At 37.4% G+C, this 16,023-nt stretch overlaps 1 protein-coding gene across 4 annotated transcripts in view; it reads left to right on the forward strand.

Annotated features, from left to right (window-relative positions):
* Positions 1-2,013: 2,013 nt before the first annotated feature.
* The window catches only part of camsap2b (calmodulin regulated spectrin-associated protein family, member 2b), a 49,344-nt gene continuing 35,334 nt past the window's right edge, over positions 2,014-16,023 (forward strand). For 3 of the 4 annotated variants that reach the window (XM_088345570.1, XM_088345582.1, XM_088345575.1), the window contains exons 1-2: positions 2,014-2,476; positions 14,699-14,958. In XM_088345570.1, the coding sequence (XP_088201696.1) occupies positions 2,338-2,476; positions 14,699-14,958 (399 nt within the window). In that variant the 5' untranslated portion in view covers positions 2,014-2,337. The remainder of the gene's footprint in view (positions 2,477-14,698; positions 14,959-16,023) is intronic. The other variant, XM_088345591.1, reaches the window with a different exon arrangement.

Here is a 16,023-nt window from a genome sequence, read left to right on the forward strand (position 1 = left end):
TATTTAAAATTAAAACCAAGGAAATCTGATTAAAATCAATCTGTCCACGACAGTCTTAAATTTACATTTTACTAACTGTTTAATTTTTATAGTATTTTGAAGTAATATATTTACAATAATCATGCCCTATTTGAAAAAATAGCAACACATATTCAATAATTTGTTGTTGTTTAACGAAGTATCTCATCTCATCTCTCATCTCATTAGCTGCACCGCTTATCCTCAGTAGGGTCGCGGGGGTGCTGGAGCCCATCACAGCAATCATCGGGCAGTGGGCAGGGGACACTCTGAACTGGTTGCAAGCCAATCGCAGGGCACACAGGGACAGACAACTCACTCGCTCATTCACACCTAGGGACAATATATATTTTTTTAATTTCAAAAGTTTTTATTGATTGGATTGTGGCACTGTTGGGCTTTCGTAAAAAAAAATGCCTACTGCGAGCTTAAGCTAGTCGGGTCGAACAGACTCTTCCGGTACATGTGGACGGAGCCCCTAAAATCAAAAAGAGAATGCCGGCTCATTGTACTGCCTATGAATGCACTCAACACCGTCCCATGGAGTCCCGGGAAGCTGGAATAACCTTTCATCGATCAGAATGCTTTTAGTTCTATATTTTTCCATTATTTTTTTGTAAACTTCAGAGCTTCAGTACTTCCAGTCCCTTTTGGTGACTTAAATTGTTTCATTTTTTTTAAATGAGGCTGCACCACATCCCCAGGCTCACTTACCTCCATTTACAAGCTGAATGTACAAGAAGAAAATCTTGTAAAACAGTCCTCTTTCAGGCCTTTTAGAACAGTTTTATAGTTTTAACCGTTTATGTGGCAAGTGGCCTTACTTTATATGGTCACTTCAGTAGACATCGAAACTAGATGAATACCTTCCTTAAATTTTGTGTTTTTGTTGTCGTTTTCTTTTTAAAATATTTATCTACATACAGGATTCTTTTTTTAGCCTGGACAAGCAAGTGAATTTATATGGTTCAATAAAACATTGTTTAAAAAAACGGTTGCAGAAGTTTGTTTTTGTTTTTGAAGTCTTAAATTATCCTCTTAATACTGATTTTGAACTGTATACACTCGTTTTCCATGAGTTTCATATGAAGTGTTAAAATTTCAATGCAGTTGTTTGTCACGTGTATTATTGTTAATAATATGTACGTCTTTTCTTTTTTTTTTTTTTTAAAAACACTCTTTGCTGTTATCAATTTCCTGTGATAACAGCACGTGTTGACGTCCACCAAAAAAAGTTGCCCACGTGAAAATAAGTTGGTGAAGGAGCAAATTATAATGTATTTTCAATGTAAGTACATTGCCTTGACTAGGACGTTGACCCGACCAATGTGGCCGCTACATAGGCACGCTAGCTAGCGGGCTGCTACAGCGCGCTGACATCTAGTGTTCTTTAGGTTATATCATTGGGTGATATGACGTGACAATAAACAAACAAAAAAGAGTGTACCAAAAATGTGCTTTTACTTTAGTATACGATATCAAAATCAAAATGAAAAATCTATAAAAATAGAGAATTCTAATCATGTAAAATAAATTTGTTAAATCAAACCCCGTAAAAATACATTGATAAAAACGTATGAGATTCGATTGAAAAATACGAACTATTGAATTAGGATCAGATATTTAATTGATCAATTACAAAAAAAATAAGTCCACATTTTACAATAAGATCCTATATTTAAAAACAATAAATAGTCGTAGATTATTGAACAATTACCTGTTATTTTGCAAAACATATATATTTTTATTCTATTTCAAAAGAGTTTATTGGATACATTTTGTCCCTCTTGCTTTCATACAAAATTGCTCTGTTGAATAATATACAAATATAAACGAAAAAAAGTGTAATACAATATTCATTTTTATTTTTTGGATAGAAAATAATAATTCTATGTTTAAATTCAATAAAAAGCAAATATTGTGTACTGCAGTTCAATAGATAAACGTGTACAGTACTTTACTATGATTCAGACTAAGATGTACTGGGTGGGTGGACCGCACATGCGCAGTTCACTCTCTGCTCGTCTCGGTTCGGTCAGAGAAAATGCAGAGGCTACTGGGCGAGGAAAAAAAGACAAGAAGTACAATGGCTATGAAATAGAGAGAAAGTTTCTCTTGTAATCTCTTTTATCTTTTTGAGCTCAGGAATGGGGGAAAATGCCCACAGGACGCGCTCGTCGTGATGTGAGTTCGGATTCCGAATCGTTATTCGGCTCCTGGCTCTGTCCATCTGCAAGCTATCATTTTTTTGTCATTTTGTCCGACGGGATGTCAAGCTTTGGGAGGAATTCCAGCGACGTGTGATCCGGAGAAGAAACGATGGGAGAAGCGCTTCGAAGCGGTGGCGTCAAACGGACCTTCATCGTCCCAGCCATCACAAGCTTTGAGCACTACGACTTTACCCGGGCCAAGATCTGCTCCAGCCTGACCTGGTTGGTAGCCAAAGCCTTTGGATCAGGTAGGACCCGCTTCTTTCCTCGACTAAGGGATGCAGTCAACTCTTTCCAACAAAAACGGGTTGAAAACCACTCTAAACGATGACAGGGAATCCGTTTTTTATTCTCATCTGAGAATAGCCCTCCACTCCTGCCCACACAACACTAAACTGGTTGAAAATACCTCGAAATGCATCCAAACAATGGCAGGGATGTAAAGTAACGTATAAAAAAGTGTTGTCAATAAGTCCTAAAAAGACATCTAAAAATTGTCCAAACTACATTTCAAATACGACACAGTATCTGCTTCTTTTCTCATTCTTAAGGACTGTGTACAACCCTGTCACACACGGCACAAACTGGTTGAAAAGACCTCTAAGAGATGCTCAAAAGATGCCTAAACAACGGCAGGGATGCAATTATTAAAATAATTCTTTATCACTATGTCTTAAAAAAACACCCAACAGATGCATGCATGACATGTAATTGACGGCAAAGTTTCTTTTCTTATCCAAGATTTGGGCTCAACTATTTCCCACACAGCATCAACTGGTTGGAAAGACATCTAAGAGACGTGTAAAATACGTCTAAATAGTTGCAGGTTTAAAAAATACATGTATTGAAGTAATTATTTTTCACAAAGTCTTAAAAAATATGTCCAAACGATGTCTGAAACACTTGAATGTATCCATATAAGGCAGTTTAATTGCTGCACAAAATGTGTCATGTACAGACAGGGTTCCCCGGATCTTTGAAAAGTCTTAAAAGGCATTGATTTCATTATTATTATAATAAGGCCTTAATTGGAATAAAATGTCTTGAATCCTATTTTCAAAAGTTTAAAACATGTGATCACATTAATAAGATTTATATTTGGTTTGAACTAAAAGATGTTATTAACATTTATTAATTTTACTTTCGTAAAAATGTCGCGTGACCACAATAACAACTATCAAATCTGTGATTTGGTTTTAAGTTGATGCGGTTTAAGTCGTGGTTTCAACTACCCACAATACACATAGCAACTTCGGACAGAGACGTTTACTTTGGACCATGGGAAAGTGTAGATTTAATGAAAGTGGCTCTCCGATGAACATTTTTCGCCATGGCTAAAAGCGGCGCTAGGTTATGTGTTCGAGTCACGATGTATTGTTTTGTTTCAGTTGTGTTTTTTTTTTTTTTTTCGACATGTTTTTAAAATTGTTTTCAAAAGGCATTAAAAAGTCTTTAAAAGTCATGAATTGTACTTGCCTTAAGCTGTAGGAACCCCTGCCTGTAGGAAGTAGCCGGAGAAGCGGATCCTGTAACACACAAACACAAACTCTCACAAATATAATTTAGCAAAAGGGTTTGTTTACAAGCAGCACGGCAGTGCTGTGGTTAGCGCATGTGCAGTACAGTTCTAAGGTCATGAGATCGAACCTTCTTGTGTGGAGTTTGCATGTTCTCCCCGTGCTTGCGTGGGTTTTCTCCGGTTTCCTCCCACATTCCAAAAACATGCATGTCAAGTTAATTTGCTGGTCCGAATTTTCCCTAGGTGTGAATGAGCGAGTGAGTTGTCTGTCTGTTTGGCCCTGCGACTGGCTGGCAGCAAGTCCAGGGTGTCCCCTGCCCAGTGCCTGAGGATAGCTGGGATGGGCTCAAGCACCCCCGCGACCCTACTGAGTATAGGCGGTGCAGATAATGGATGGTTGGATGGGTTTATTCACAGAGAAGGAATCAATATTAGATACTAGACATAAAAGGACAAGGAAGTTTTTATCTACGATTTTCAGAATTCAAATATATGAAAGCTGCCAAAGCACAGACTCAATGACACATCCCTGTTACACCATGTTGAAACTTTAACAGGAGCTAATAAAAAAAAACTTGAAAGGAAGAGGCTGCAGGATAGGGTGGGATACCAACCAGTTCTAACTAAAGTAAACAAGGAGGAAAATAATATATTGTAATACGAGACACTGAATCAAAAAGAAAAACTCAAACATGGACGGAATAACATGATTTTCCAACACCAACTAGCTCTTACTAAACAAAAACACGAAAGAAAGAAGAACCATATGTTGGAACACTTATTCTAAATGAATGAAAAAAGCAAGCAAGACAACGCTGTAAATCACAGGTGTCAAACAGGCGGCCCGCGGGCCAGATCAGGCCCGTTAAGGGATTGAATCCGGCCCGCGAGACAACACTCAGAGAAGCGCAAGAGAAAAACAAGCTGCAGGTTGAAATATGCCAACTTGATGTTGCCAAAACCAGGTGCCTCTCACAAAGACACTGTACTTGTATTTATTTCTCTCTCTCTCTGTTTTTCCACCCCTTTTCTCCCACTCTGTCTCTTTCACTCTCTGTGTCTCTCTTTTTCTCTTCCTTTGTTGCTCATTGTCTTTTTCTCTCTCTGTGTCTTTTAACCTCTTTTGCTCTAACTTCCTTTTATCCTTTTCTTTCTGTTCCGTTTCTCTCTTCATACCTTTCACGCTTTCTTTTCTCTCCTTCTGTCTTTCTATTGCTCTTTGGATTTCTTTCTTCCTCTCCCTTCTTTTCCCCCTCCCTCACGACTTTTTATCTTTTGCTTCTCACGCTCTCTCCCTCTCTCTCTTTTTCTTTCTTTGTCCCGCCTTCTCCCTTTCCCTTTGTCTTTCTCTTATTTCTTTATCCCTCTTTTTCTTTCTCTGTAATCTACTAGTCCGGCCCCGACAGAATGTTTGTTCTATGGTGTGGCCCCCAGGTTAAAATGAGTTTGACACCCCTGCTGTAAATGTTGAGTAACTAACTAGCTCTCTATAATTTTTTTAGCAAGATTTTAGAAAAGGATTGATTTGTAAAAGAGGGATCTGTATCAAATAGTTATCAGGAAGAGAATAACAAAGTTTACCAGGATCTTCAGAAAAAAAGGCATCAAAGCTACTCAGGCTTGAGACATACCTGCTACATCATGTCGACACACTTACTATATCCAAATGAACGACACATGAAAGGAAGAAAATGCAGAGTATGGTGGGATACCAACTAGATGTAACTTAGAATAAAAATGAAAGTACGAGGATGCAGGAACCATACAAACGTGGGGATAGAACAACTACATAGTGTTCCAAGACCAACTAGCTCAGACAGAACAAAAACATGAAAGGAAGACAACGCAGGATATGTTAGAACATTAACTCTAACTGAACAAAAACTTGAGTGACAGAGCAAGATATAGTGGAACAATAAATAACTGTAACGGAACATTAACATGAAAGAAGAGGACATAGGATATGGTGGAATGATTACTTGTTCCAACCGAACAAAAAACGAACGAGAGGACACAGGAAACATACTCGCACGTGGATGGAAAATATACATTATCATTTAACACCAACCAGCTCTAACAGTACAAAACATAAAAGAAAGATGAGACAAGAAACTACCGCACGTGGACAGAACAACAATGTTAGTACCATGCGACAAGACCATTAAATGTAATGCTGGCATTAACTTAAACTAACCTGTAGGTGAGACATTGCAGAATATGTTGTGAATTTAACTAGTTTTATTTCAATTTTGAGGCATTTTATTACTTATTTTTGCACTTTTTTCATTGTAAACATTCCTTTCATTAAAAAAATTGAGATAAATTGTTCTTGCATGGCGGCGATGATATAAATCAGCAACTTTTTCTGAAAGTTGCCCGTAAATATGAGTATTGAAATTCATTTTTCATTTTTTTCATACTGTACTTTTACAATGTGAGAAGTGGTCTCCAACCTGGTGCTTGCAGGCACCAGGGTGCACCCTATTGGCCGAGGTCCCCGTGGACCTGTTCTGAAAATAGCTCACCAGTGCTAGGTTATTGTGATATACTATTTTTTTTGTGTGTGTGGTCGACTGAGTCTATTTAGCCCTACTTCCAATAATTAACCTATCGATAACATAGTAATGAAAGGATAGGTTGTTCCCTTAGAAAAGCATGTTGCGCTAATTATTTACAAAAAGTAGCTCTCAGCTTTAAAAAGTTTGGAAACCCCTCCTCTCGAGAACATCTCACATCCCGATCTTTTTCTCTCTGGTTGTTCATTTCCTCTCCATGTTTACGACATGCGTGATGTAGATTTCTAATCATTTCCCGAGATCTGCGCCTCACCCTCAATCACTTCAACAAACTTCAACCACATTTTAAATTTGGCAAAAATCCTTTCAACGACCGAATTAGTCTTTCTTTTCAGTGAAACATTTATTGAGTCATCATTATTTTCTTACTTGGCACAGGCCATGGATAACCGCTGTCCTGTGACAAATTTCTTTATAATGTTCCAAATAATGACACATCTTTTATGCATTTTAAGTACAGTGGGTGTGCACACGGCAGCACGGCGGCGCAGTGGTTAGCGCGTGTGTGGCACAGTTCTTAGGTCATCAGATCGAACCTTCCTGTGTGGAGTTTGCATGTTCTCCCCGTGCTTGCGTGGGTTTCCTCCAGTTTCCTCCCACATTCCAAAAACATGCGTGTCAGGTTCATTGGCGGGTCCAAATTGTCCCTAGGTGTGATTGAGCGAGTGTGCTATCTGTCTCTGTGTGCCCTGTGACTGGCTGGCAACCAGTTCAGGGTGTCCCCTGCCCACTGCCCGATGATTGCTGGGATGGGCTCCAGCACCCCTGTGACCCTACTGAGGATAAGCGGTACAAATAATGGATTGATGGATAGGTATGCACGATAACTGTTATTTCCTACTGATTTTATTCCAACTGGATGCTATATTTGCTCCAATACCTTGGCTAAGAAAATAGATCAGGTGTCATTATTTTAACCGTACAAATTATGTAACTATAATAAATCAAAGTAAATATACAGTTTCTGATGCGATCACATGCTACATATTCATTCATTCATTATTTGCACCGCTTATTCTCAGTAGGGTCTCGGGGACATGCCATATATAAACATCAAAATTAAAACCCACACAAATCAAAGTATTTTCTGTGTGTCTTTATTTTTGTTTGCAATCAAAATAACGATAAAGTTAAAGTTAACATGTCTCCAACAAGTAATGTTGGAGGGACTAGAACTGGACTTAATCAATCAATCACTATGTACTTTATAAGTAATAACTTAAATGACGAGATATTGTTATTAGCACCATAATATTGACATAAAAATACAGAGGAAAGTTTATTATTCAAATAAAAACATAAACATACAATTTATGGGATAAAAATGACATTTTCTTTTTGCCTGACTTTTGCACATTTTAGTCACTCAGGGTTGACTGGTGTGCATTATTTTTACGATGGAAAAACGGAACTCAGGTGTAATTGATGACATTAAAGTGATTCTATTTTGCACAAAATTTGACAACATGGCATCATGTTACGTACCACACATTCTAAAGGATTTTGTCATACAGATACTGCCCTACTTACGAACGAGACGATCATTCGTAATTTGAATTTATTCGTAAGTTGCTTCAGTGCTATATTTTGTATGTTTAAGGTTAATATAAATAACCTGTATTGTTTTGTTCTAAAAATAAACATTTCATAAAATAATATGCTCGATAAAGATAAATAAAGTGTAACTTTCTTTTGAAAGATAAGCTTCAAAATGTCCTCGTCCCTGTGAGAGAGTGGCCGAAAAACAGCGATCCAACCATTTTCTCAACCGCATCAAGCTTTCTTATTCCACTTTCCTTTTAAAAGAAAAGGCTGACTATTCTTTACACTTTACACCATCCATATTGAATGGATGCACGAGATATTAAGCAATAAAAATGTCAACGTTCTTAGCGCGCTGAAGATGGTATAGACATAGTATAGACAGTATAGAATGTTTACACACAAACTAGGAAGAGGAAGCGTTTTTTTTTCCTTCCGGGTGGATGCTGGGTGACCTCTCGGCAGCGGCGGAAAGAAGCACGCCAGTAATGTCCAGTACTCTGAAAACGTGCACACCATACAAAATCGAACTAATTTTTCGACATCCCGAAAAAAAATGTTTGTATCTCGCGTTTATCGTATGTCGAATAGTCATATGTAGGGGAGCGTCTGTATTTGATGATTTACTAAAATATTGAATATCATTTTCATATCACATAGATCTTTTCCGAGTGTGAGGATTCCACTGCCATTAAACATTCCGTGCTTTTAAGAGGCAACTTTAGAGATGCACATAGTTCATTTTTGTGGATTATGACACTATGTCTCAGACTTTCCGCTTTAACTTTTTTGTTGTGCGTAATTGAATCTGTAAATTCACCAGTTCTTCATCTTGTAGTTCTGTGTGAGTTCTTTTCTTGGAACACAAATAATTTCTGCTTTTCCTTTGTTGGATTTGATATTAGCATTTGCCACACCCATGTGGAAATTTTGTGTAAAAGGTTTTAGCTATATAATTTGGCATTGTTGCTTTAAATGTTAGACCTTTATTCTCGCACTTATTTGTATAATCCACCAACCACCCCAAAAATATATTTTCCAGGATAAAATTACATTTCTTTAGCTTGACTTTTGCACGTTTTAGTCACTCTGGGTACGTCTGATCTTTTTACTACAGCAGATTGAATTTTGTACTTGTGCAATTATATTAAAGTGCTTCTAATTTATTCAAATTCAACTGGATGGCAACATGTGAGAGCGTCAAACTGTTGCTTTCTGCAAGCTTCCCTTGGCTTGTTTTTTTTTCTGTGACATACTTTCCGCCTCAATCTTTGCCAAGAACTGTGGCCCAATTCATAGCCAGAACCGAGAGTCTTTGAGGCCTACATTGGAAAGAGTGATTATTTGTGGAGAGAAAACTGTGTTCAAACATTAAAACGCAAGTACAGAGTAATAACTTATACCAGGATAGCAAGTTTTTGCAAGATTGTTATTTTTTGGGGTTGTTTGCGATAGAATTTCGATCCCTGACTATCTGAATGCTGCAATTGATTCCAAGCCTGCGATGTGTTCAGCATTTTAATTGCATTTTAGAAGTTCTCTAGCTCGAAAAAAATCCTCCAGTGCCTCTGTTTAAAGTTGAGCACAGCAGTCAATTTATTCCAGCATTAATAAGCACTAAGTCTCATCAATTGCTCAATCTCTTTGCTCTCGTATTTTTGTAGTAATTTATCAAAAGAACCTAATCTGATTATGACAAACAGCATCTATTTTAAGGCTATTCCCAGCCTTTGATTCATTTTGTTGACACTACAAAACAAAATTTAGCTGTTTGCAAATTTGCCTGACTAAAAACACAAATTTTACCACGTGAAGATAGTTCAACCCTGTAGGAGCACTATCAATCTTGACCCTAATAGTTAAATAGTTTGTTTTTATCTGTGTTGTGTTTTTATCTATATTTATTCTGAATACTTATTCTGTGGATCTTTGAATTTTCTTTTAACTGTGAGTGGATGACTGGATGCTCCAAACGACGTTTCTCTTCTTTGACAATGACAATTAATCCTCTGTATCTTAACCTTAGATTTACTCTATGCCATTTTTATTCGTTATAGCTGGGGTCAGGAACCTTTGGCTTGCGAGCCATATGTGTCTTCTTTCATTAGTACATATGGCTCTTTTCATGAGTCCATGTGGCTCGCGAGCCATATATGGCCTAGTTTAGTTTGGAGACACGGCTTTTTAACAGTTTTATGTAATATAAAAGAGTTGTAACAAACTGGAGATCTCTAAATTAAATAAACAAATCTTGTAAAAAATCTATACGTTTTAAAATAATCTGCGTTTTAAATTGATGACTCCATTAGCTGTCGGTTAATTGTTGGAATATTTTTATCCAAAATATTTTTTAAATTATTTTTTAAAAACTAGTTGTTTGTTCAATTTATTTTTATTAATTGTAGAAAAATGGTCAAACATAGTAGGCATTTCAATTTAATAATTTGTTATTTGTCGGTTAATCGTGGGAACATTTCAAACCCAAAAATGTTGTTAAAAATGGTTAAAGATTACATTTAGTACTTGATTATCTGTCAATTTCCATTTTCTTAAACAAATGTAAAACACATTACGATTAAATCCAACCTTATATTAGCTGTTGGTTAGATGAGGCAGCATTCTTAATCCAAAATCTAAAAGTCGTAAAAATTCTTTACAGATTAATTTTAATACACATAATTGTGGGACAAATTTTTGATTAAATATCTTTCTTATAATGATTTAAAATAGAAGGCGATCACATTTAATTTATTTCTTTCATTTTTTTGTGGGATCATTTTTAATCTAAAAAAATCTGTGCAGAGGTTCTGGGTTCAAGTCCAGCTTCCGCACCCTCCAGCGTGGAGTTTGCCTGTTCTCTCCGGGCACTCTGGTTTCCTCTCACATTCCAAAAAACATGCATGTCAGGTTAATTGGCCGGTCCAATGAATGAGCAAGTGAGTTGTTTGTCTCTGTGTGCCCTGTGACTGGCTGGCAACCAGTTCAGGGTGTCCCCTGCACACTGCCTGAAGATAGCTGGAATGGGCTTCAGCACCCCCGCGACCCTATTGAGGATAAGCGGTGCTGATAATGGATGGCTGGAACAACAGGAGGGAGGCTCAGAGCTAGTGATCATCTATGTCAAACTGCAGGATATCTATGTGTGATAAAAAGGGTTGCCTGGCCTGTAGAGAACTTTTAAGAGAGAATCTGATTTTCTCAGGCTTCAGGTTTTGCAATACTTCCCTAATCCATTTGTTGTGTGTTGGAGGGGATGTATGCGTCCATTTAAGGAGGATGAGTCTCCTCGCAAGTAGGGTGGAAGAGGAAATGATAGTTTGTGATGGTTCAGATCGACGCGATGGTGTCAGAATTCTGAAAAGGGCAATGAGTGGGACTAAGTCTATAAGGAAGCCGAAAACTTGACTTGTGTGAACATTTGATAACCAAAAGTCATTAAGTTCCAGACAAGACCAAAACATATGTATGTAACCGGCTGGTAATTTTTTTCATCTGTTTTAAGAGTCTGGCATGTCCAGGAAAAAATTTGCTAGGTTTGCCTTGGTAAGATGGGTTCTGTGCACTTCCTACACTAGAGGACTTGGTGTTTTGCGCAAATAGGTGAAGAGTGTACACTGTTGAGAATTTGGTCAGATAGCTCATCAGATATTGTGATTTTGAGATGTTGGTCCAAGACAGACATTAAATAATTTAGTGATGTTGGATTGAGTTTAAAAATAGAGATGTAAAGTTCTAGAGTAGAGATTTTTGTGTTGTGTCTAGTGATAATCAGGGTCTCTGGAGTTTGTTTGGGAAGTGAGGAGATTGGCTTTGGATAAAATGCAATGTCTGAAAGTAACAAGATCAATGAGTGGCGCGGAGTCTGAACTTTTCTGAGAGGATAGTAAATGAGGGAAATACACCATCGATATAAATATCGTCCAGGGTCTTCAGGCCACTGTTTGACCACGATTTAAAAACGATCAGACTGTTGGTCTAGAGGAGCAGGAAAGTCCAAATTGTTATCTGAATTGATTCCAAATATTTAAAGTGCTCAGTACAACTGAGTTTGGTGGTACTTGCTTGAAAATAGATCAAAGAGAATAGATCTTCGGGGGACTTAGTCAGAGTTATGCCACGGTATATCAGTTTGGATAAAATAGCCAGCAATTCAATTGAATACTTAATTAATATTCTAGTACCGGTAATTGTAGGAACATTTCAATCCAAAATCTATCCAAAAGTGATTATAAATAGTCAGCAATTACATTTATTACTCGCTTGTCTATTATCCATAGCAACTCTACCTACTGTACATGTAATTGCATTTTTTTTAAAGTGTTTTTTTTTTCTCCTGTAAAGAATATAAATCTTGAGGGTTTTTTTCACATCGTTTAATCAATACCGAACCGTGAGAGCCACGTGCCATCATTTCCAAGGTTACGGCAATGACCCGGTTTGGTTCTGATGTAACCAGTGAGGCGACAGATGCCCTTAGATGGCTGCAGGCTGGAATCATTCTTTTCTATTATTGTCAAAACTAAAAAAAGGGACAGCCATCACTGAATGTGTATTAGCATATTCACTTTATGTCAAATAAATGTATTACCTTAGGCCCTAGTGTGTATAACATAGCAACCCCTAGTGGTGTAAAAATACTTCAATAATTTGAATTAAACACTTTTAACATATAAAATAAGCAAGAAGAAACATTATTTTAGGTTTAGAAAATATGTAGTTATACAACTTGATGAAGCTGACATTCAGGTATCTTTCAGGTTTTTTTCCACTATTTACTTCTCTAGCCACTTAAGTTAAGCAGTCAGAAGCAGGCTATGGCTTGCCGTTAGGTACTTATGTTATTGTTAGCTGCACCTATTTTGTCCTTCGGTGTCACCCTCCTTCCACAGCTGAGTTCCGTGAGTCACGCATCTGGCGCTTGTCATCTTTGAATTTTTTCCACATTTTCCTTCTCTGGCCACTCACTTTAGACACATGGCTGCAGGATATGATTCACGCTTGTTGCTATTGTTATTGTTAGCTGCTCCTAATTTGTCCTGCAGTGTCATTCGCCTTCAGCAACTAAGTTCCATGATTCAAACTTACATAGTGTGTTTCTCCAAATGTACATGTTTCTGCTCCAATTCTGATTCGCTGTTTCAATCTTCTCCTGGCATTTTTAGTATAGCCTCTCTTGCTAGCTGCTAAGTGAGCCACTTCAACCAGCTCAGAACAGATCCAACTGTAGAATCTTTTCAGCCGCTCCTGGTATATCCAGCTCGCTCTGTCTTTTTTTTTTGTCTCTGGCAGACATTCACAACAGCTTTATTTCCTGTCACTTCCTATATTTTATTTTTGCTAGTGCCGGATATTATGGACGTAGTCCTTTGAATTTTTCCAGTGGTATCCTTTGGGCTAGCATACATTGTGTGTCTTCCTGCAATGTTTCAGCTCCAATTTAAGCTTGAGACACTGTCAATTTAAAATACTTTACACAACACATATTAAAGTGACATCTTTTTTTAATTTTATTTTGAAAGATGTGCTTTATCACAATTCTAATTGCAATGTTAGCAGATAAACATTGCTGAGTTGTGTCCTTAGGGGGGATTCCTGACAGCAGTTGTCGACGTTCTTGGACTTCCTGTTAAACTTATTTCCTGCATTTTTCCTCTTTGAAAACCAACACAAGGCCATGTCATGAATCTGGAAAAAACATATTCAGTGCCTACTGCGTTTTTGATCATTTAACACACCACAAATAAACCTACTTCCTGGTGTTATTTTTGCTAAGTTTCATTTAACTAAATAAATACAAATAATTAAAAGATTGAAAGATTGTGAAATAGCTTAAAACGAATCCATTGAATTCTATGACTAACTGGTTAAATAATCTGAATATATTGAAGTGAAGTTGCCAGACTAATAAAAAAAGCTGCACTTTGTGTGACAGTGTCAAACATGTGAGCTTCAGATATGCTTGTGTGTCTGTTGACAAGGCTAATCCTTTTAGCGCATCACGTAAATCAGATTTGAAGAAAATAGCAGGCTGTGCGATTTGTACTGCAATTTGTTTTAACATTTCAGAGTGGTCCAGATTTTTTTTGATAAACTTTTGGAGTGTTTTAACAGGAAATTATTTATTTTAAATAACAAGATGATATTTCAAATGTACCCTATATAATATAAAATGCCATTATGTCTCAGTTGGGTTTAAAAAAAGAATCAATAACGAATGTATTTTATTTGTCATAATTCGATATTGATTCACCAAGCAGTGAATTGAATATTTTATTTCATTCAATCTACCAAAAAAGGCTTTTCAATTATTTGATTTTTGATTTTTTTTTTTTTAATTTACTGTGTCCTGAAGTGTTTTACACTTACAAAAACTTACTGATTGAAATGAATATATTATTTTATTATTTAATTAATATTTTTAGTAATTTTTTTCCAGCTGTTGCTTTTTATCTAGTGGATGCTTGTTTTGTTTTTTTGGGAAGATGCTCATATTTTCCATAAGATGCTCATTTATTTCCACCAGATTCTATTTTTTTTCACAACAGATTACAATTTTTTTTCCAGCAGATACTCCTTTTTTGAATACCCTGTCTGGCACTGCAGCCTATAGCCGTCAGGCAACCCATTCGACTATTTTGGCAAAGCAATCTAGCAATCTACCCCTTAACTCAGTAACTGGATACCGTGTTGTCAGCAGATGGCTCCATTGTAAAACAATATGATCGCTTGATCAGAACCGACCCAGTTGTATGTTTGATGTTACATGTACTCGCAAAAATTCGTATTGACCAAAAAACTGATCCAACTCTCTCTCTCGTTATCTCATCATACAGATGAAGTTCCAGATGAACTGGTGGACCCTTTTTACCGGGACCAGTACAACCAGGAACACCTGAAGCCCCCAGTCGCCAGCTTGCTCCAGTCTGCAGAACTCTACTGCCGAGCCGGAAGCTTGATTCTGCGAAGCGATGCCGTCAAACCTCTATTGGGACACAATGCCGTCATCCAAGCTCTGGCCCAGAAAGGTTTATACGTCACCGATCAGGACAGGCTGGTCACGGAGAGAGATCTCACAACTTCGCCCATACTCATGGTGAGTCGTCGTGGTTTCATACATTAGGCCCCTGGGATGCGATATTAATCTGTTCTGAAGTCGGTAGCGCGAAGTGAAATTGCTGTATAGCAGGAGATAGGAACTAATGTTAATCCTTAGTTCCTCAGATAAAAACATGAAAATAACACAGTATAATATAGTAAGTAATAGTAATGTGTCATATACGTGTATATGATTATAAAACATTATAGATAAATGTATAGGTAAAGGAAAAAAATGTGATTTACCTTTGGTGTGAGGTGACTTAAACTGATTTAAGGGAGAAGTGGGTGGATGCAGATGGCGGGACAAGACAGTGACAGCGGATCAAAAAGTGGTTTGACGGCCATATTCCTTAGCAAGGGTAGCGGTGCGTGTGTCTTTTTCGCCTTTCTTGATAATGGCTTAGCTTCATCTCCATTGTTATTGTGTTTTTCCTTGCTTTTCCTTTTATGATCGCTCCAGCTTTGGTACCTATAACTAAAAAAAATTCAAGTTTGTTACACCAGAATCAGAACTGAATAAATAGAGGGAAAAGCATTGTGGGCAGTAGTTCAAGCAATAGTATATCTGCATGTTCATGATGTCGTGACAGAAACATAAAGCAGACCAACATTTTATGTGAAGTCAACCAATTAGCAGAGAGGCATCTAAGAGACTCAACTTGCCATACAAACCGACAATGGAAAGTTTGAATTTTGTTTGTTTTTCGGCAAACAAAATGATTTTAGCTGTTAAGAGAGGCATAAAAAAACATCTCGTTCCATATCCTAATGTGAGTAACACTGTAAGGCGGGGCTGCTGTATCCCGGGGTCTACTGTATTTACTTGTATAATAACCATACAAAAAATATAATTTCAAAAGGGGTTTGCATTGCAGTTTTCCCCGCCCCCTTTCACAGACTCCTCCCCCTGCCATCTTCTGCATGCTTTCATTCTTCTCTGTCTTGTCCCTGGAGCGAGTCTTTCAACTTTTCCATATGTTTGAAAGCTTGTGGGGGGGGTCGTTGTAAGTCAACGCTCAAAGACATTTATAAGTCCAGAGTAGGTGCGATGATGTCATGC

The sequence above is a fragment of the Urocampus carinirostris genome, chromosome 1 (assembly GCF_059441175.1).
Source record: "Urocampus carinirostris isolate Australia breed hairy pipefish chromosome 1, RoL_Ucar_1.0, whole genome shotgun sequence".
Lineage (NCBI taxonomy): Eukaryota > Metazoa > Chordata > Actinopteri > Syngnathiformes > Syngnathidae > Urocampus > Urocampus carinirostris.